This window comes from Eptatretus burgeri, chromosome 10, assembly GCF_056783735.1.
Source record: "Eptatretus burgeri isolate ZD-2024b chromosome 10, Ebu_testis_v1, whole genome shotgun sequence".
In the NCBI taxonomy this organism is placed as follows: Eukaryota; Metazoa; Chordata; class Myxini; order Myxiniformes; family Myxinidae; genus Eptatretus; species Eptatretus burgeri.
The window spans coordinates 57,648,059-57,670,314 of NC_140970.1; the positions used below are offsets into that span (position 1 = coordinate 57,648,059).

The following is a 22,256-nucleotide window of genomic DNA, read 5'->3' on the forward strand; positions in this document are numbered from 1 at the left end:
CCATGCAATGAAAAAACAAGTGTTGTCAAAGCTGAACAAGTAGAAACCCAGAATTGTCAGTACTTCACTCCTGGTTATCTCCCTTTCATTCATGTTAACTGTTCCACCATAATATTCAGAGTTGAGAAACTAAAAAAATGAAAGGTTGTAAAACTTTTACAGCATAAACTCTGAGCAGTACAATGGCCTATTTGGTTATATCATGGGCTCCGTAGTTGGTGCATATCGTGGTTCAAGCCTGGTCAAACCTTTATTGTGACTTGTATGGGACCCACGCCGTGGCTTAATGGTTAGGGCGTCTGAGTACCCATCCTCATTCAATGTACCCACCGACCAATCAACCTGCTTAGGTTTATGAGGGAGTCACATGAGGTGACTTCGGCTATCGCGGGGGTGGTTTATCCTTGGTTTCCTCCTGGTTTTCCATCATATTAAGTAGTACGGAGTAAGAAATGGAGAATCCGTCGTCATAAAAGCGAAATACCCTTGAGTATGGCGTTGAACAACAATCAAACAAAAAAACAATGACCGTTTAATGTTGAAAAAAATAATCTGTGATCACCAAAGTCATGTAATGTATGCTAATAACCAACAAGCATGAATTTGCTACACATACTGGGTTAAAATTCCATGGCAATTATTAAACAAGGGAATAACCAGTGATGTCAGTTTGCAACATTGATTCGTTCTTTGCTCTTAAATTAAATAACACAGAAGCTTGGCAAATGCTACACGCTTAATTTGATCGGCCAATGATCACCCTTCCTTTTACTGGAAAAGAAATCTATATGACAGTTATTAAACAGTCCACCAAAGTCTTGAAACTTTGTTTTTCAGTTTCTTCAAAATTGACTTATCCTGACATCTCTGGTTTTCCCCTTGTGGTCTTCATATATATATATATATATATGTATATGGGACAGGTATGGGAGCATGTGCCAGAACAGCGCGTCGCTGCGTCCACTTTCCGCCGGTACTCCAGGGGCCTCCGTCTGGCCATCCCCCAGGCAGATGCCAGGCCCATCCCCATCTCCTCAAGATGATGGTCAACCTGCTGCAACCACGAGGCACGTGGTCGGCCCACTGGCCTCCTCCACTCATGAGACTCCCCCGCTGAGAGAATCTGGTGAGCAGGATCAGCGTCAGGAAAACGAGCCACATGTCCATGCAGCCGCAACTGACGCTCACAGACTATGCAGGTAACAAATCTCATCCGAGTCTCTCTCAGCAACCGCTCGTTGGACACAAAATCCAACCAGCAATAGCCAAGGATTCTCCAAAGAGACCTGGTACCAAAGGAATTAAGTCTCCGTCTCAGATCCTTGGTCAGAGTCCAAGTCTCGCATCCATAGAGCAAGACTGGAAGTACCAAGGACCTGAAGACTCGGACTTTCGTCCTCCCGCACAGGTACCGGCAGCGCCACACCCCATGATCCAGTGAATCCATGACTCCCCAGGCCCGACCCAGACGTCTATTGACCTCTGACTCACAGCCAGCAGACACATGAATATCACTGTCAAGGTAAGTGGATATCACCATGAAAATCACTCATGGAGGTCGTTGCTTTCAGTACAAGAGTTACGTTTTCGCTTTCCTGGATGGTGGCCATCTTGGATTTATGGGTCAAAATGATGTAACGTCAAACTAATGTCCGATTCGGAATCCTCGTGATCGAATACATAAAATAGTTGTGTCTTTTTTAAGTGAGAAGCTTGAGATGACTTTTTTTAAACTTTCTTCTGTGAGTTTCTGCACTGTTTTTTGATTTTTTGGCAATCCATGAATGGTTAACAATATCCTGGAAAACAAAATTCTGTACATGTTCAAGATGAAATTAAACGAGTGAAACACTCCCCTCTTAATCCATGTAAAACCCCTCAATGTACACCACACCAGGATTTGGTTCGTTTGAAGAAGTGTTTTCATACAAATCAATGCATCAATAACTTTGTTGAGAAACAGCCACCCACCTCCGTTGAGAGCAGCAGATATGGGTTGACACAAAATATGCAGGGAAGTGCAGGATTGATTGTTTGTTGGGGACTTGTAATTCAGATGTCAGTTATACTGTGGTATCTGGGAAGGACATAAAGGGTGGTGTGACGTGGCGGGAGGGGCGAGGGGGAATGATCCAGAACACAATCGTTCACCATTTCTAAACTCGCAGAAAATTATCACATTGAGAAACCATCAAAATTGGTACTTGGACAGGTGGAGGACCCCAACCAATGTGGGCTCAGCCCCATTTATCAGATAAGTTTAAGCATACTATATACTGCACAGGTTTTTACTGAATTGTCCCTCCTTGTCCAAATTACCCCAATAGTGGGAAAATAAACTCAGTCCACACATACTGATTTTAAAAAACAGCAATTTTAAAAGTAGAACCTCAATGATCTGGAATGATCGGGACCAATGGTGTTCCTGGATAAACAATATTTCCAGTTCATGACGTCGTTTATTTTTTAAAATCGATTTAAAACATTTAAAAGCTGGGATGTCAGTCTGCTACGTTGTACCCGAACCCTAATATCTAACACGAATCCTTACCCCCTCATTCTGTGCGTATTTAAATTTACCAGATGCAGGCATTTATAACGCTGTGTATCACGCTTCCAAAAATAAAGATCGTTATATGATGCGGATGAATTATACATAATCTGGGATCACCAAATTCAAAGCAACAGTTGAATCGGTGCAGGAGATACATCACTGACAGTGAGATTAATCAACTCCAGCACCATATCCATCACATTTGGGATATTGTATTTCTGTCTGCTTTGTTATTACCTCTGCCACCGAAGGTGGAGGAGGTTATGTTTTCACTCCTCTCTGTCTGTTTGTTTGTTTGTGTGCAGGATATCTCAAAAAGTTGTGGATGGATTCGGATTAAATTTGGTGGAGAGGTTGGATGTGTGACAAGGCCGAAAACATTCGATTTTGGTGAATATCTGAATCCGGATAGAGATACGAGAAAACTTTTATTTCCAAAGTGATTCTTCACCATTGAGAGATATATAAGAAAAAGAAATACAGCACAATATTTAAAGGGCCAAAAACGATATATAGCACGATATGTTCTCGTGGATCAGACATTATGTGGTGGAGGTATGCGCTCTACCGAGCGCCTCTCTTGTTGATAGGGGTTTCACGACGACACAGTCTGTGTCTGAAACCTCATGTAAACATGTTTAAGAGCAATTCTGAATGAATACACTTGATGTAAAAATATTTTGCAGGGAGAGGATTATCAGAGGACTTAACCTGAATGTCACAACGAGTTTGCAACCATTGGCAGTGTAGGAATAGATTTCTGGTCAGGTCAAGCCAGATTAGATCTGTGGCTCGCTACAGGTACCATGTAAACCTGTACGAACCTGTTTCATGGTTGGGTTGTCGGTGACTACTCCCGTCTCCCCCACCAGGTTTTCTGGTGAGGAAGCTGTATGGATATAGACACCCAGCAGGATTAAGTACAAAACCTGTCAAAGGGTGGAGGAGCTCCTCGTGAGCCATCAATTTTGAGTCCCCAACTGTGTCTGCAGATGTCACCCTGCAGTTGGGTTACTTTTTATAGGAGGTTGGTGGCAGGATTTGCACTCCTACCACCGTAAAACCCTTCACTCCACAAAACATGCTAAAAACGAAAAGAAAACTGAAAACCCACTCTGTGGGAGTACCTCCTGTGCAGCTGCCATTCGCAGGGCAGTTCACAGGATGATGGGATTGGGGCAAAGCCTCCAGGACCCCCACTCTATGATGACAGGAGGAAAAACACGGGGTAACCTTCCTGGGTTGCATTGCGGTAGTGTGTATCAGGGTGGTGCTGAGGATTGCAGCAGTGTGCATCAGGGTGGACCACCAGATGGCAGTCTCCTTGGGTTAACCTGAGGCGGTCCCTACGGGTGGGTGCCTGGAATGTCCGATCCCTAAAGAGAGGATCATCACTTGTCTCTGTTATCATCTGACCCTCAAGCACTTGAACATCCGTATTGCAGCACTTTCTGAGGTCCAGAGACATGATAGTAGTGAGATCATGGCGGGTGGCTACACCTACTATTGATCTGGTCGCTCTGATAGTTACATGCCCAAGGAGTTGCTGTAGCTGTGACTCCAATGATAATTGAGGTAACACGGGTCAACAAGCATATTATGAGACGAAGGATTCGTCACTCCTTGGGTGTCGTTCCCTGGTCTCTAGATATGCTCCAACTGAGGTGAGTAATCTAACCACGAAGGACGCATTCTATGCCACACTCAAGTCTGTGGTTGATCAGTGCCCTGGGCGAGAACTCTTCTCGTCTTGGGGGATTTCAATGCATTGATTGGATCTGATCGGGATGGTTATGAGACAGGTGTCTCATAACGATCCCCATCGGTCTGGAACTGTGAACCATAACACCTAGTTCCTTCACTTTACAAGAAGTCATGGACTTCGGGTGGCTGGTTCATGGTTTCAGCACCCACAGGCTCATCACTGGACTTGGTATTCCAACTCTGGTGGTGTGGCAAAGTAGATTGACTCTTTGTCCGTTGATGGTCACTTGAAGATGGTCCAGAACTGCAGGGTTGACCAGAGTGCTCAGTTCCTCAACACTGACCACAGCCTTGTTGTAGCATCTTTGAAGCTGCAGCTTCAATCCAAGAAAATGGTACCATCCCAGCCGAGGCTGGATGTTGGCAAGCTCAAGGATGAGAGGGCAGCTGAGAAGTTTGTAAACATGCTGAGTGGGGATTTGGGGGCGGGGGGGGGGGGTCTGGGTGCTTTGAGGAATCCTGAAAAGTTGTGGAGTGCCTTCAAGACCACTGTCCTTGTCTCTGTTATCATCTGACCTCAGTGTTGCCTTGATGTTGCAAGACCACCCTCAGGCAACCTGATGTTTCCAGTGGATTTCTTTGAACTCACCAAAGCGCAAAGAAGAATTTTCTCTCTCAAGGGACACCGGACAACATTGACTGGGGTTAGAGGGCCATGCTTAATGACAGAGCTGAGTGTTCAGGGTGGTGAGGTGTAAAACTGTACGTGTACTGAGGGTGGACAGGGGTCCGATGTGCGAGGAATTATTCAGGGGGGTAGAGCATTACCTGTGGTTAAGTGATTCTCGTCCTGCTTAAACAGTTTCTTTGAGCGGGCCTTGCTTTCCCTCTCTGGAAAGGAAAGGGTGATCGCCCAGACTGCAACAACTACAGAGTGGTGATGCTGCTCTCAGTGCTGGGCAAGGTCTTTTCTCGGATAAACATTGAGAGGGTTCTTCACCATCTGCTTGAGCACCAGCGCCCAGACCAGTTAGGCTTTACACCAAAGAGGTTAACGATTGACCGTATCCTTGCTCTTCGGGTCCTCACCAAACGCAGACGAGAGTTTGGGCAGGGGCTGCTTGCAGCATATGTTGGTCTTTGCAAAACGTTTGATAAGGTGAATCAGGATGCCCTCTGGAGACTTCTTGGTCATCTGATGTCTGAAATTCACTCTGGAACTGAGTATGCTCAGATGTGGTGGTACCATCTGTAACATATTTCCAGTTGTTACTGGAGTTCATCAGGGGTGTGTACTGGTCGCCGCACTTTTCAGTGCTTCTATGGACTGGATACTGGGGAGGATGTGGGAGAGATCAAGCTGCTGTGCATCCTTTCGGAACGTCAAGATCTCTGACCTTGATTTCGCAGATGATGCAGTCATCTTTGCGGAGACTCGAGATGTCCTTTGGGGAGCCCTTGAGGTGTTGAATGAGGCATCGGGGCCGCTGGCATTACAGGGTTCCTGGGTCAAAACCAAGATCCAGGATTTCATTGACATCTTGGATGATGCTGTCTTGTCCGTACCTCTTTGTGGTGCAGATGTTGAGGTCACCGAGAGATTCACTTACCTTGGCAGTGATATTCATGTCTGCTGGCTGTGAGCCAGAAGTCAGTAGATGTCTGGGTCGGGACTGGGGAGTCATGGATTCACTGGATCATGGGGTGTGGTGCTGTTGGTACCTGTGCGGGAGGACGAAAGTCCAAGTCTTCAGGTCCTTGGTGCTTCCAGTCTTGCTCTATGGATGTGAGACTTGGACTCTGACCAGTATCTGAGACGAAGACTTAATTCCTTTGGCATCAGGTCTCTTTGGAGAATCATTGGCTCTTACTGGTCAGACCTTGTGTCCACCAAGGAGTTGCTGAGAGAGACTCAAAAGAGATTTGTTACCTGCATAGTCTGTGAGCGTCAGCTGTGGCGGTATGGACATGCAGCACGTTTTCCTGACGGCGATCCTTCTCAGCAGATTCTCTCAGCAAGGGAGCCTCGTGAGCGGAGGAGGCCAATGGACTAACCACGTTCTTCATGGTTGCAGCAGGTTAATCAGCATCCCAAGGAGATGGGGATGGGCCATTTGCCTGGGGGGTAGCCAGACAGAGGCCGATGGAGTACAGGTGGAAAGTGAATGCAGTGATGCGCTGCTTCGGCGCATGCTCCCATACCTGACCAACCTGAACGGATGTGGCGTGTGTGTGTGTGTGTGTGTGTGTGTGTGTGTGTGTGTGTGTGTGTGTGTGTGTGTGTGTGTGTGTGTGTGTGTGTGTGTGTGTGTGTGTGTGTGTGTGTGTGTGTGTGTGTGTGTTCTCCATAACTCCAAAAACATGAAATATAGCGGCCCCAAACTTCGCATGCATACCAAAGAAACTCCAAGGTGGTGCATGAATGAAAATTGGGTGTGTGGGTGAATTTAAACACCACTTTTAAAGATAATTTTGACGGTGTTCATCACGGAAAACCAAAATAAGCCTTACCAAGATGGTGGCTTGCCATCTTGGTCAGCCCTCCGTCAGTTTGCAAGAGTCTAAAGCCACCATTTATTTTGGACTGCTCAACAATGCCTTGGAGGAATTGCTGCTCAACAAGCCACAATGATTTCTTTGCGATAAAGTCCTCTCTCCCTCCCTTCCCTCTCCCTCCCTTCTCTATCCCTACCTTCTCTCTATCCCTACCTTCTCTATCCCTACCTTCCCTCATCCCCCTCTGTCCTCTGTCCCTCTCTCCTTCCCCTCCCTTTCTCTTTCTTTCTATCTCTCTCTCTCTCTCTCTCTCTCTCTCTCTCTCTCTCCCCTCCCCCCCCAACATAATATTCCCATCAGCGACGCGATGGATTGTATTTGTTTGTGATTAATTGGTTCACGAGTTAGAAAGTGACCACTATATTCGTGATGGGTGTGTCTGTCTGTCTGTCCCGAGCATAGCTCCGTGGGTTTTGATCCGATCCTGATAAAATTTGGGTTGCAAACTCGATAAAATTTGGGTGGGATAAAATTTATATCATGATCTAGTTGTGTTTTTCTGAGAATGGGCGTGCTGCGCCCATTATGGGCGAAGCCACGCCCAAAAAACATGCGTTTTTAGGGGGTAGCCAGTTTCGAGTTACATCTTCTCCGAGGAGGTTTGTCGAATCTGGCAGGGGTTTCAGTATTTGGTTAGCCCAATGGCACCTGCATAGCCCCACGGAGCTCGATTTTTCATTTTCGTCCCAGGGTCAAGGTCACAAGGTCACGAACTTAGAAAATTTCAAAAAAAAAATCAATAAATTGGGCATCGAGCTCCAAGGGTTTTCAACTGTTTCGAATGAAAGTTGGTATGCAAGTAGTGCTCTTCGAGCACTACAACTTTCATCATTTACGTTTTTCCCGATTCCCCCAATAAAAAAATAAAAAAGGCGAACTACGTTTAGGATTTCGCAATTCGTGGTCGATTTGTAGTGCTCTTCGATTACGACAACCTTCATCATTTACGTTTTTCCCCGATTCCTGCCAGTTTGCCCGTGGCGTCCCCTCAAAGGTCAAAAAATAAAAAAGGCGAACCGTGTCCATTGCTAGTGAACCATCGCCGTCTCCAGACATGTAATATCTAAATTTCATGAAACACTATCGAACTTCAAAACCAAACACACAGCATACAAACTACACAAAGAACAATAAACCGCTTTGTAGGTCAAGTATAAAAACCACAATGTGTGACAATTAAAAGGATAGATACACCAAAATATTTAGATGAATTATGAGCACAAAAAAACCAGGACTCTGACCTTTTTTTCTTGATAGGAGTGAGGCTCATGGAAGAGCAAGACACAACTGACAGTAGGACAAACAAGGGAATGAACGAACAGAAAAAGAGGGAGAGGCAGGAGTGAGGTTGATCTGGGCCCATCATGCCTCTGTGCCTTCTCGCTTGACTTTGTTTGCTGGTGAGTTGCAAGCGCTGCACTCCCCCTCGTCAGCAAGCTAGACCTCGCCATGTCACCATCCCTACATCAACCTGTGTACATACTGAAGGTTTATCGCAGGAGTTAGGGATTAAGGTTTTGGGTTTGCAATGTGCCTCATATAGGGCTTTTTGCAAATTGTGCCCTCAGGAAAGGGTGTTTGGGGTGATGTAAAAAAAATTCTGCTGATTTATTAATTGCTGTGTTCTTTTAAGGGTTTGAAAAATGCATATTTTGTACAAAATAGTGTGCGGATATGCTGTCTTTCCCGTCATTGGGATAGACAGACCGAAAAAGCATGGGAAACTCACACAGAAATAAAGTAAGAAAAACCTCTCGGAATAATACAATGTGGCGAAAAACTGTGTAATTAGTGCCTTGACTGATTGGGCATCCACTTAGGTGAGGCATAGAAACCGCAAGCGTGGCATTGTCAAAAGTATGACTCAACTCTAAATTCAGATTTTTATGCCTCTGCTGACGAAGTCGCAGGAGTCAAGATGCTTCAGTTTTCTGTTTTCTCTGCAACCGCATATCCGACACGAAATTTTCACCATAGGTGCGACTACTCATGTATAATGTTTTATTGATAATAATGACATCATAGGTCACGTCGTGTAGCAGTCATGTTGGAAAAAAGGAAAACTTTTGACCTCTGTATCTCTGAAACCCCTCTATCGAAGAAAAATTTGAAACTTGGTACATATCAAGTACGCCCCATGGGAAATGAGTGATTTTTGTGATGATATCATAAGTGGCTTCCTTGTGATGTCAAAATTGCATAAGACGAATGTTTTATCCGATTAGTATGGAAATTTTTGAGGGTCATCTTGGGCTAAATTGTATGGGGGGGGATTTTAGATTTCAGGGGTGTTACTATCCCTATTGCTGACCCTCCAATCAATTGTGATTGATGATGTTATCAGTCACGCGGATGTGCAGCCATATTTGTTTTTACATGAAAACCTTAAAAAATCTTTTCCGAAATGGCTGAACAGATGGAGGCGAAACATTGCAGGTATGATCGGCTTTCCATTAGGAAAAAAAAAACTTCGCCATCTACGACGTCATAGGTCACATGGTTTGGCATCTATGATTTTTGGCTCACCTGGAACGTAGTTACTGGGAGCTTATGGGATGGTCTGTCCATCCATAAACACTCCCAACTTCTTCTCTGAAACCACACACGCATACTTTCAATGAAACTTGACCACAACTTTCTTCACATGGTATGTACCAAAGTTTGTAAATGACATTAAAAAAATAAAAAAACATTCGGCCCTAAGGGAGTGGGGTTTATGGAAACATGCCCCCAAAATAGGTATTACACAAACAATTCCGATGAAACTTGACCACAACCTTCATTGTCCATGATGTACCAATGTTTGTTCACGGCATTAAAAAAATAGGACCCTCAGGGGATCTACGGGTGGTTGCCCCCAAAAATATGTATTTGCTTTCTTCAATGAAACTTGACCACAACCTTCATTGACTGTGATGTACCAAGGTTTGTTCACACCATTAAAAAAGACAAATTGGAGTCTTCGGTGGTCTCCAGGGGGGTTGTTCCCAAAATTGGTGTTTGCTTTCTTCTCAGAAACTACACACACAATTTTGATGCAACTTGACCACTTCCTTCATCACCCGTGATGTACAAAAGTTTGCTCACAACATTTAAAAATAAATAAATAAGTAAATCATACCCATAACGTTGGTTCATTTTTCTGATTCAATTGCACATTGACTTCATCAGTATCATTATTCTACGAGGTGAGCGCCCAGGGCTATTGCCCCTATTTTTTTGAAAAATAAACCTTTAAAAACGTTCTGCTCCAGAACGGCTTGACAGATCGAGGGAAAATTTCACCCACATGTTCCCCAAGCCTGGGGGATACCAGGATGTTCACAAATAATGAAGAGGTCACATGACCTGGCAGCCACATTGGATCGAATGAAAATCTTTTTTTTAAACAACAACTTCCTCTTGAACTGCAGCATCAATGGAGGTGAAACTTCACAATTATAATCTAGTAGTCGTGGGGAATGTTTGTTTTTAATTTCAACCTGATTGGACGCATGGTCTGGCAGCCAGACTTATTTAATATTTTGAATCTGAGTTCAGGGATTTAAATCAAACTTGGTGCAACTATGTAGAGTCATGTAATAATGTGGGCGGAGGCATATCTGTCGACATCACGACTTCAAAGAGTGCTGTTCTTGTTACAATTATACAAGTTTGTTTATATTTTTTTAAAGTTGTACCTCACCATCACAAAAACATTACTGGAAATGTGTACTCACCGCAGAAACTCATTCACTTTTCTCCTCATCCTCAATTGTCATTCCGACCTGTTTTCCCCACTTCTGTTCACCATTTCCCTTCATTATTTCTCGCTTTTGTTCTTCAAGTGAAGAACACGAAGAAATATCCTCTTTATCTTCTTGGATCTCATCATCGAAGAATCGAAATCTTCATAGAGGACTCCTCAGAAATTAAGCTTTGGACAGATACCATGAAAAATAGGGTTAAATAGCACAAATGTGTACATTATTAGTTAGGAATGTGAACAAGTCAATCCTGGGAATCTGATTTGCTAATAGGCAGAATAAACGTTGTGACATGTTTGGGTGCTTTTCATTTACTGTATGTTTGAACAAGTCGAGTGATCCTTTGTCGGGCTTTCCAAGCGGGTTAGGTTTCCTTGTCAAGAGTTTGAAGGAATGTATTTCAGGGTGAACATGGTTCACATCCGAATCTCAATGGAGTCTCTGGAACAATCCTAACCAGATACTAAAGATATAGTGGAATGATTCTGTGTTATAACTGGAGAGACGGTTTTACTGCTGCTTTAATTTTACTGAATCTAAATCTGCCATACCATGGGCGTTATAATTTATCCCAGCACAAGAAAAAGAATTTTCTGGAATACAAAAAATTGTTATATCTTGGAAAAGTGAGAAGCTTATGATGATTTCTTTTTAACCTTCTTCTGTGAGTTTTGCACAGTTTCAGAATTTCCAGAAATCCATGAATGGTTAACAATATCCTGGAAAACAAAATTCTGTACATGTTCAAGCTGAAATTAAACGAGTGAAACACTCCCCTCTTAATCCATGTGAAAAATCCCTCAATGTACACCACACAAGGATTTGGTTCGTTTGAAGAAGTGTTTTCATACAAACCAATACATCAATAACTGTTGAGAAACAGCCACCCACCTCCGTTGAGAGCAGCAGATGGGGATTGACACAAAATATGCAGGGAAATGCAGGATTGATTGTTTGCTGGGGACTTGTAATTCAGATGTCAATTATACTGTGGTATCTGGGAAGGGCATAAAGGGGAATGTGAAAGGGGAAAAAACGATTCGGAACACAATCGTTCACCATTTCTAAACTCGTGTGAAATTATCACATCAAGAAACCATCAAAATTGGCATTTGGATGGGTGGAAGGCCCCAACCAATGTGGGCTCAGCCCCATTTATCAGATAAGTTTAAGCATATTAAATACTGCACATGTTTTACTGAATTGTCCTCTCTTTGTTCAAATTACCCCAATAGTGGGAAAATAAAGTCTATCACACACTGATGAAACAAAACAATTTTACAAGAAGAACCTCCATTATGTGGAATGGTAGGGACCAACGGTGTTCATGGAGTGATAGAGACAAAGGGACTCCATAACTCCAAATCCATGAAACCCAGCATGCATACAAAAGGAACTCCAAGGAAGTGCAGGAATGCAAATTGGGTGTTTGGGTAAATTTCCATTTTCAAGGCTTCATCCTTCATCAGCCTCTTTATCAGCCAGCTCTCCTTTGTTGGGGTCTTAATTCGGCATTTGGGGTCTGCTCAATGATGCCTTGACTTGGAACAGGCTGCACCGGTTTCTTAACGATAAAGCGCTCAATTTTTTTTTCACTTTCCTTACTCGTATCATTGAATGCCTCATCTTCATCCCCACAAACCACTGGATACATTGCAATGCTTATAAACGCCCGGAGACAAGTGTTTGTCGCATTATTTCATTTCCGCATATGGTATAACCCCGAGAATCTCTTAAATCGAGTCGAATTTCAAAATTTCAACTTCTTAATTGACCTCAGCAGCAGTTATGACTGCTAAAAGAAAAAGTGTTCTTTTGTCCAACTCGGCCATTGTTTGACATTACGGGCATCTCCGAGTGTTTGTGGGTTTACTTAGTTTCCACACATGTGATAACCTCAAGAATCTCTTAGCCTGAGCCAAGTTTCAAAATTTAAACTGTGGAATTGACCTCAGCAGCAGTTCTGACTGCAAGAAAATGTAGTTCATTTGTACAATTCATACATTGTTTGATACTCCCATCATCTTGACTGTGTTTCATATGTCCCAGCCAACCGTTTCTTTTGTTTGTGTGCTTAATAGTGGTAGGTGGAATCATTTCCAAAGTACTCTATTCCAACTATGTAATCAAAAGGAATCGAGTAGTGAACAGGAATCGATGTCGATTCTGAGCGATTCCATTCCATTCTATTGGGACCATACTCTGTAAAGAGCGTCAGTGCTACTATACCAAAGCAGTCTCCTCAGCTATTGGGCACAATCGTGGACAGGTCGCCACCCCAATGCAGGATGTTTGAATGGCTCAATCATCCCAGCAAGCTCGAACTGATCGTACTGATTCAGAAGGACGAAAGCAATTCCTACTTCATAGAAATGTGTGTGTTTTTTGGGTGGGGGCGGAATTATTTTCACCCCTGTTAGGCATGTTCTGGTTACACATTACCTGGTAATGTATTAATTGAAAAGGAACATGCCCCTGGGGTGTCCCTTTTGCAAAATAGCCAAAGGCAAGTTCCTCGTAATTAAAAGCAAGGCATTTAGAGTTGGATGGTAAAGTGTGCTGGTTGCATTCTTGATGGATGGGTAGGCAATACAGTGACTGATAAAGGTTTTGACAACATGTCGCTTAAAAGGTTCAGAAGTGCAGTTTGGAATGATTCTGGGAAGGTTAAAGAAGATAGTCCAAAAGTTGCAAGTTCACTTTGTTCAATAGACCTTGCTCATCAGTGTAATACGTCCAATATTCTGAAAGACTTGAAAACCATACACCAGAGAGAGTACCTATTCTTAATGGTTGAGAATGCAGATTCAAAGAAAATAAAGTCGACAACAGCAACAAGTTTGCTTAAACAATCGACGATTGAAAGCACTTTCACCACAGTGACAACTCTGGATGCTGTCGTCCCTTCCCCTCCCCTCACGCCATCTTCCCTTCCCCACCCCTCATGCAGTCTTCCCTCCACCTCCCCTCACGCCGTCTTGCCTCCCCCTCCCCTCACGCCGTCTTGCCTCTCCCTCACCTCATGCTGTTATTCTCAACCTTCCCCTCACGCTGTCTTCCCAATTCCCTCCACGCGCCCTGCCTCCCCAACCCCTCCCCTCGCGCTGTCTTCCCAATCCCTCCCCTCGCGCTGTCTTCCCAATCCCTCCAATCGCGCTGTCTTCCCAATCCCTCCAATCGCGCTGTCTTCCCAATCCCTCCCCTCGTGCTGTCTTCCCAATCCCTCCCCTCGCGCTGTCTTCCCAATCCCTCCCCTCGCGCTGTCTTCCCAATCCCTCCCCTCGCGCTGTCTTCCCAATCCCTCCCCTCGCGCTGTCTTCCCAATCCCTCCCCTCGCGCTGTCTTCCCAATCCCTCCCCTCGCGCTGTCTTCCCAATCCCTCCCCTCGCGCTGTCTTCCCAATCCCTCCCCTCGCGCTGTCTTCCCACTCCCTCCCCTCGCGCTGTTTTCCCAATCTCTCCCCTCGCGCTGTCTTCCCAATCCCTCCCCTCGCGCTGTCTTCCCAATCTCCCCTCGCGCTGTCTTCCCAATCCCTCCCCTCGCGCTGTCTTCCCAATCCCTCCCCTCGCGCTGTCTTTCCAATCCCTCCCCTCGCGCTGTCTTCCCAATCCCTCCCCTCACGCTGTCTTCCCAATCCCTCCCCTCGCGCTGTCTTCCCAATCCCTCCCCTCGCGCTGTCTTCCCAATCCCTCCCCTCGTGCTGTCTTCCCAATCCCTCCCCTCGCGCTATCTTCCCAATCCCTCCCCTCGCGCTGTCTTCCCAATCCCTCCCCTCACGCTGTCTTCCCATTCTCTCCCCTCGCGCTGTCTTCCCATTCCCTCCCCTCGTGCTGTCTTCCCATTCCCTCCTCTCGTGCTGTCTTCCTATATACTCCCCTCACGCTGTCTTCCCTTACCCTCCACTCACGCTGTCTGGCTATACCCTCCCCTCACGCTGTCTTCCTTTCCACTCCCCTCACCCTGTCTTCCTTTCCACTCCCCTCACGCTGTCTTCCTTTCCACTCCCCTCACGCTGTCTTCCTTTCCAATCCCCTCACGCTGTCTTCCTTTCGCTTCCCCTCACGCTGTCTTCCTTTACCTCACCTCACGCTGTCTTCCCTTACCCTCCCCTCACGCTGTTTGTCTATACCCTCCCCTTACGCTGTCTTTCCTTACTCTCCCCTCGCGCTGTCTTCCCATACCATTCCCTCGCGCTGTCGCCCATACCCTGCCCTCGCGCTGTCTTCCCATACCCTGCCCTCGCGCTGTCTTCCCTTACACTGCCCTCGCGCTGTCTTCCCTTACACTGCCCTCGCACCGTGTTCCCTTGCCGTGCCCTGGCACCGTCTTCCCTTCCCCTCCCCTCATGCCGTCTTACCTTCCCCTCCCCTCATGCCGTCTCCCCCCCCCCCATCATGCCGTCTTCCCATTCCCTCCCCTCACGCTGTCTTCCTTTCCGCTCCCCTCACGCTGTCTTCCTTTCCCCTCCCTTCACGCTGTCTTCCTTTTCCATTCCCTCACGCTGTCTTCCCATACCATTCCCTCGCGCTGTCGCCCATATCCTGCCCTCGCGCTGTCTTCCCATACCCTGCCCTCGCGCGGTCTTCCCTTACACTCCCCTCGCACCGTCTTCCCTTACCCTGCCCTCGCACCGTCTTCCCGTCCCCCCCCCTCATGCCGTCTTACCTTCCCCTCCCCTCATGCCATCTTCCCTCCCCTCCCCTCACGCTGTCTTCCCTTACCCTCCCCTCACGTTGTCTTCCCTTCCCTCCCCTCACGCTGCCTGGCTATACCCTCCCATTACGCTGTCTTCCTTTCCCCTTGCCTCACGCTGTCTTTCCTTACTCTCCCCTCGCGCTGTCTTCCCATACCCTGCCCTCGCACCGTCTTCCCATACCCTGCCCTCGCACCGTCTTCCCATACCCTGCCCTCGCACCGTCTTCCCATACCCTGCCCTCGCACCGTCTTCCCTTCCCCTCACGCCGTCTTCCCTTCCCCTCCCCTCACGCCGTCTTCCCTTCCCCTCCCCTCACGCCGTCTTACCTTCCCCTCCCCTCACGTCGTCTTACCTTCCGCTCCCCTCACGTCGTGTTACCTTCCGCTCCCCTCACGCCGGCTTACCTTCCCCTCCCCTCACGCCCGTCTTACCTTCCCCTCCCCTCATGCCGTCTTCCTCCGCCTCCCCTCACGCTGTCTTCACTCCCCCACCCCTCACGCCGTCTTCCCTCCCCTCCCCTCACGCCATCTTCCCTACCTCTCCCCTCTTCTTCCCTCACGCAGCCTTCCTTTCCCTTCCCCTCACACTGTCTTCCCTTACCCTCCCCTCGTGCTGTCTTTCTCTACCCTCTCCTCGCACTGTCTTCCCATACCCTCCTCTCATGCTGTCTTCCCTCAGCCTGCCCTCACGCTGCCTTCCCTTCCCCTTCCATCTCGCTGCCCTCCCTTACCCTCCCCTCACGCCGTCTTGCCTTACCCTCTCCTCACGGTGTCTTCCCTTATCCACCCCTCGCGCTGTCTTCCCTTACCTCCCCTCGTGCTGAATTCCTTTACCCTCACCTCGTACTGTCATCCCTTACCCTCCCCTTGCGCTGTCTTCCTTACGCTCTCCTCACGCTGTCTTGCCTTATCCTCTCCTCGCGGTGTCTTCCCTTATCCACCCCTCGCGCTGTCTTCCCTTACCTCCCCTCGTGCTGAATTCCTTTACCCTCACCTCATACTGTCTTCCCTTACCCTCCCCTAGCACTGTGTTCCCTTACCCTCCCCTCAGGCTGTCTTCCATTACCCTCCCCTCGTGCTGTCTTCACTTACCCCCCCCTCGTGCTGTCTTCCCTTACCCTCCCCTCGTGCTGTCTTCCCTTACCCTCCCCTCGTGCTGTCTTCCCTTAACCTCCCCCCGTGCTGTCTTCCCTTACCCTCCCCCGTGCTGTCTTCCCTTACCCTCCCCTCGTGCTTTCTTCCCTTACCCCCCCTCCTGCTGTCTTCCCTTACCCTCCCCTCATGCAGTCTTCCTTTCCCCTCCCCTCACGCTGTCTTGACTTGATCTCCCCTCACGCTGTTTGTCTATACCTTCCCCTTACGCTGTCTTCCTTTCCCCTCCCCTCACAGTCTTTCTTTACTCTGCCCTCACGCTGTCTTCCCATACCATGCCCTTGTGCTGTCTTCCCTTACCCCCCTCCCCTCCTGCTGTCTTCCCTTACCCTCCGCTTGCGCTGTCTTCCCTTACCCTCACCTCGCGCTATCTTCCCTTACCCTCCCGCTGTCTTCCCTTACCCTCCCCACGCGCTGTCTTCCCTTATCCTGCCTCTCGCACTGTCTTCCCTTACCCTCCCCCTCGCATAATCTTCCCTTACCCTCCTCCCCCTCACGCGCTCTTCCCTTACCCTCCCCTCGCGCTGTCTCCTCTTTCCCTTACCCTCCCCTTGTGCTGTCTTCCCTTACCCTCCCCCTCACGCTGTCTTCCCTTACCATCCCCCTCACGCTGTCTTCCCATTCCCTCCCCCTCACGCTGTCTTCCCTTACCCTCCCCTCACGCTGTCTTCCATTACGCTCCCCACAAGCTGTCTTCCCTTACCCTCCCTGCACGTTGTCTTCCCTCGCCCTCCCCTCACGCTGTCTTCCCTTCCCCACTCTCACGTTGTCTTCAATCCCCCCCCACTAATGCTGTTTTGCCTTACCCTCCCCTCATGCTCTCTTCCATTACCATCCCCTCATGCTGTCTTCCCTTACCCTCATGCTACCTTCCCTTCACCTCCCATCATGCTGCCTTCCCCTCCCCCATGCTGCCTTCCCCTCCCCTCCCCCCATGCTGCCTTCCCCTCATCACACTGCATTACCCTCATCACGCTGCCTTCGCTTCCCACAACCATCCTCCCTCCCCCTCCCCATCCTCACTCTCCCCTCCCTCCTCCACCTGCCTCATTCCTCATCCCCTTCCTCCCATCTCTCTCCCTCTTCCTTGCTTCCCCCTTCTCTTTTCTTCTCTCTCTCTCTCTCTCTCTCTCTCTCTCTCTCTCTCCTTCTCTCTCTTTCTCTCTCTCTCTCTCTCTCTCTCTCTCTCTCTCTCTCTTAGTATTCCCATCAGTGATGTAACAGGTGATATTTGCGAGTAAATCATAAATGGGGATTGAGGAGGTGGTGTGAGGAGGTGGGGGGGGGCAGATAATGTAGCTGGGCAGGAATGAGGGGGGTTGGAGAAAGGATAAAAGGGTTGGGTTTAACATAAGTTTTAGGAACCCTCATTTTAAGTCCATTGCCATGCTTAGGGTTTCCATCTTCATCTAATCTCAGGAAGTTTGTCACTGGTCCAAAGAAAGAATATCAAGACTTCTTCAATTCTTTAAAGAATTGAAGCAATTCTTCAGGAATTCTACTTGCTGTAAATTGACTTGCTGATGAAAACGTTTGCATAACACTACCTGTTCTCATTTCAGATGAAATAGTGCAGGCAGGCCAAGAATTAAGGCTTGGAAACCAGAGTCTGTGACATAATGGTTAGAACGTCCACTTGTCTGCAAGGTCGACGATTCAACCCGCGGCTGAGGAACGCCAAAGACTAAAAATGGTTGCTGCTTTCTTGCTTGAGGGTTAGTGGAAGAGCACCGGTCAGTGCCTTTGGAACAATCTGGGGTTTGTTGTTTCGGTGGGTAGTTTAAGTGGTTCAGTCTACAGTACATATGGCAAAGGAAAAGAAGGTATGAGCAGATAAGTATGAAATTACATCAATGACATCACATCATTGCACTATCGTATATTAAAAAACCAAACATGCATCTTAAGATAAGTGAATGATGCACATGCACTCACGCGGTTTATATTTTAATACGTTCTTCATGTTCATCTTCCTACCTTGGCGTTGGCAACATTTTGGCTTTAATTTCTTTAGACAATGGCAAACGCGTTTGAAGATGCCTTTCTTCTTTTGCATCACCTGCAGCACAGTACAACAAGGTCACAGAATCATTATGTCATGTCAATACTTTTACATCTGCCTTACTTAGCATGTGCCTGTCACATGACATTTTGGAAAATATTCCCTCATTACATTCACGAGATGAGAAGGCTCTGAAAACAGAACGTACCCCTTGCTAATGATGTCACCACAAATGTATTCTCTGTCACTCAAAAAAATAAAACGATCTCGTGATTGTTATTGATGCGATTTATTAACGTGACATCATGGGACACAGATTAGACCTCTCATGGAGATAAATGCTGAATAATTACGTCATTTCATTGATCTAATCATGTAATGCTGCGTTGTGGTGAATGTTTTCATGTTGGTATCCAACGTGGAAGAAACTATCTCAATTACTGTTTATGTCTACCTCTGGCAGCAATCACTGCATCGAGGTCCAAGGAGTGTGTTGACAGTACTCTGGGCAGTTTAAAAGCAATTGTGTAGATGGGTCGTGCACATGCATCAGTTCTGAGCGGGAATCGTTAACATAGGATGTCCATTTTTGGACATGGACAGAACGGACGTTAACATTGGATGAAGACGAGAATAACAAGAAGCAGAACGAGAAAGGCCACTCGGTAGAGCACATACCTCCAGCAGGCTGAACAGTTTACGTTTTGTATCCCACTGACAGGCTAGATCTGAATCCAGACTGCATTGCGATTGTGTTGTTATAAATCCCAAATATGATTTTTCATCATTCCACATTCCTTTCCACAAACCATCTGTCACATATTTTCATCACCCACAAACGGATTATTATTTGCACAGCTCCCGAAACTGTTTCAAGCTGCTTCATGAGTGCCTGTGACAAAGGAATGCACCAAAAATGGATGCTCGCGAGCCGATTATTTTCACTCGTGCCTCGAGGACTGCTTCAGGCATGCTTCGTTTGTGCGTGCAAAAGAATGTCGCACCAACAGCACGAAGGCAGTTCCTCCTCTGGATGAGGGTTAGGGTTAGGGTTATAAGCCTCTGTGTGTATAAGCCTCTGGGAGATTAACTTATTCTTGGAATCACATGGAGAGTGAATAAAGAAAATCTCTCTCAATGTGATTCCAAGAATCTTGCGGAGGCAACATTGGTAGAAATCTGTCCAGTGTATGTGGTACCTTTGCTGTTGTCTTCCACGTCTCATTGGCATAAATTGCAATTGGCACGACAATGGACATGTAGAGTTTTAGCTCGGTGGCAATATTAGTCGTGGTTAATTTCCATACTTTGCAGAGGCGCTAAAAACTGAGGCTGCCTTACCAATTCTTGTGTAGATGTCAAGCTCAGCATCACCTTCCTTGGAGAGTGAGTGTCCAACTGAAATTTGGGAAATGGTCAGCTTCCTCAATGTATTCTTGACCAACTGTAACAGGGTGACCTCTGTTATTGTTATGTGGTAATGGTCTTGGTCGTTGCCAGCTGAGACGAAAGCCTACTTTGGCACTGCATTTCTCCAAGCTGGAGGTCATATTGCAGCCCAGTAGAATCTTCAGCCAATAGTGCAACCTCATCGGCAAGTCAAGGTCTGTCAAGTGATGTTGCTACCGTGAGATGCTGAAGTTGGCACCTGTCATGGCATTCCTCATTACAAACTGAACTAGCATCCGTTGAAGACAAAGTCTTCGATATCCCCCGCCATAGTAAATGAGGACAAGTAGCAAAAGGCACCAGTTCAATTTATTATTGATGTGTGTACTAAATTTCATAAAGAAATAGTTAATAGTTTTGCAACTATGCTCTGGAAACAAAGGTTAACCTCAATTATTTATTAATACCCAACTTGTTTCCGTGGAAAGTGACAGAATTTTTTGGGGGGGAAATCACTAAATATCAAAAGGCACCAGTTCACCACTTGCTTGATATGTGTACCAGATTTCGTAAAGATATCTTGAGGAGATTTGTAGTTAAGCTCCGGAAACGAAATGTGACGGACGGACGGACGGACGTATGGAAGGACGGACGGACGTATGGAAGGACGGACGGAACACATTTCTATATCCCCCGCCAACTTCGTTGGTTGGCGGGGGATAATAACCAAACGGAATAGGAAAGGGGAGAGTATACATTCTTGGCATACTCCTGTAACAATATCAAATGAGTCTCAAGTCCCAGAGCTGGTCTTGATGCAGCAAATGGAGTTTTGGGACAGAGCTTTAAAGATATCGATATATTGCTGTGGGTTTCCATACTGTCTTGTAATGATCCATAATGACTGTCGGTGGATGTAATCAAAGGCTTTCATGAAGTTGATGGCGAGTGGCTTCTGATATTCCAGGCTCTGTTCAATGATGTTCCTTAATGTGAAAATCTGCTCGGTGCATGATCTACTACTTCGAAAACCAGACTGTTCCTCATGAAGGATTTCCTCTACATCTTCCTTTCGTCTGTTAAGGAGCACTGTGCAAAAATCTTTTACCAGATTTCGATAGGAGTGTTATATCTCTCCAATTGTTGCAGTCACGAAGGTTCCCTTTTTTGGTAGCCTAACGATTACCCCTTGTCTCCCCTCAGCTGGAACAACTTCCGTTTTCCAGATCTTATTGAACAGGTCTGTGAGCTCTGTGATGACAACATGCTGCTGGAATTTCATAGCTGGACCCTATGCTTCATCTTTGGCGTCCAGGAGTGCTGTCAGGAGACGCATTCAATATGTGCCGCGAGTGACATCACTACCCCCACGAGAAAACACCGGTGCTGCAGCTGTGCAAAGAACAGGAGGGGAACAGAGCACGGGGAAGGGGGGAGTGGTCCCGATTTCAATCAGGACGTTGGAGCCAGAGTCAACAAGTGTAAGGTGTGCAAGGGGTCCGTCGTATCCCCATCTATTTCTTTCTATCTCAGCTCATCTTCATTGCCAATTATTCATCCCATCATTCTTTGCCAATCACTCACCACTCCCTTCCACATCGGATGCATAATGCCGGCATATGTACTGTGCAGTGTGAAGTCATTGATAAACGAGGGCGGGTCTGTTGCGTCGGATAAGGGGGAATGTCCATGTGCTGTAATTGTTGTACACATGTCTTTCTATTGTTTTCTCTGCTTGTAAATACTTGTTTCATGCAACTGGCAATTGTGGTCTCTTAAATACATGCCATCCTCTTGGAGTTACCCAGAGGTGATGTCCCAAAAACCATTGCATTATATATCGTGTTTGGTCCCATCTCTCAATAGTGAAGAATAACTTAAAGAATTAATAATTCTCGTCTCTGGATTTGGATCTTCACCAAAATCGAATCGATTCGTCCTTATCACACACCCAATCTGTCCACCAACTTTTGTCCAAATCAATTCATAACTTTTTGAGATCTCGTACTATATATAGTTTTTCGCCCACTAAATCATGAAGAATCATTCAAAAAATTCACTGATCTGGATTCAGATCGTCAGCAAAATTGAATCAATTCATCCTTGTCGCACACCCAACCTGTCCACCAAGTTTCGTCCGGATCAGTCCACAACATTTTGAGATATCATGCTCACAGACAAACTGACGGGTGAGAACATAACCTGCATACACCTTCGGTGACGGAGGAAACCAGTCTGTGGACCGACGTGGTATGGAGACACATCCAGGTGGGAAAGTTGTCAACTGTTTGGGGAAATGAGCAACCAGAACGGCAAGGTCCAGGTGAACGTTTGTACCTGGGGTCAGCTATGACAGCACAATGACTCATGGGGAGGAAATTGAAACCAGCAAGTAAAATGGTTGAGTTATGAATGGTTCATGGTGGATAATAAAAATCATGGGTCAGAATTGTGGATG

General features: G+C 46.6%; 1 protein-coding gene across 1 annotated transcript in view; it reads right to left on the reverse strand.

Moving 5' to 3' along the window:
• LOC147018643 (sperm motility kinase 2B-like) overlaps window positions 1-22,256 on the reverse strand; it is a 136,450-nt gene that overhangs the window by 54,466 nt on the left and 59,728 nt on the right. The window contains exons 13-19 of the mRNA XM_085898530.1: window positions 22,011-22,082; window positions 18,385-18,466; window positions 11,452-11,557; window positions 10,534-10,730; window positions 9,341-9,406; window positions 8,056-8,296; window positions 1,972-2,077 (exon numbers count right to left, since the gene is read on the reverse strand). Of these exons, the coding sequence (XP_085754656.1) occupies window positions 11,544-11,557; window positions 18,385-18,466; window positions 22,011-22,082 (168 nt within the window). The 3' untranslated portion in view covers window positions 1,972-2,077; window positions 8,056-8,296; window positions 9,341-9,406; window positions 10,534-10,730; window positions 11,452-11,543. The remainder of the gene's footprint in view (window positions 1-1,971; window positions 2,078-8,055; window positions 8,297-9,340; window positions 9,407-10,533; window positions 10,731-11,451; window positions 11,558-18,384; window positions 18,467-22,010; window positions 22,083-22,256) is intronic.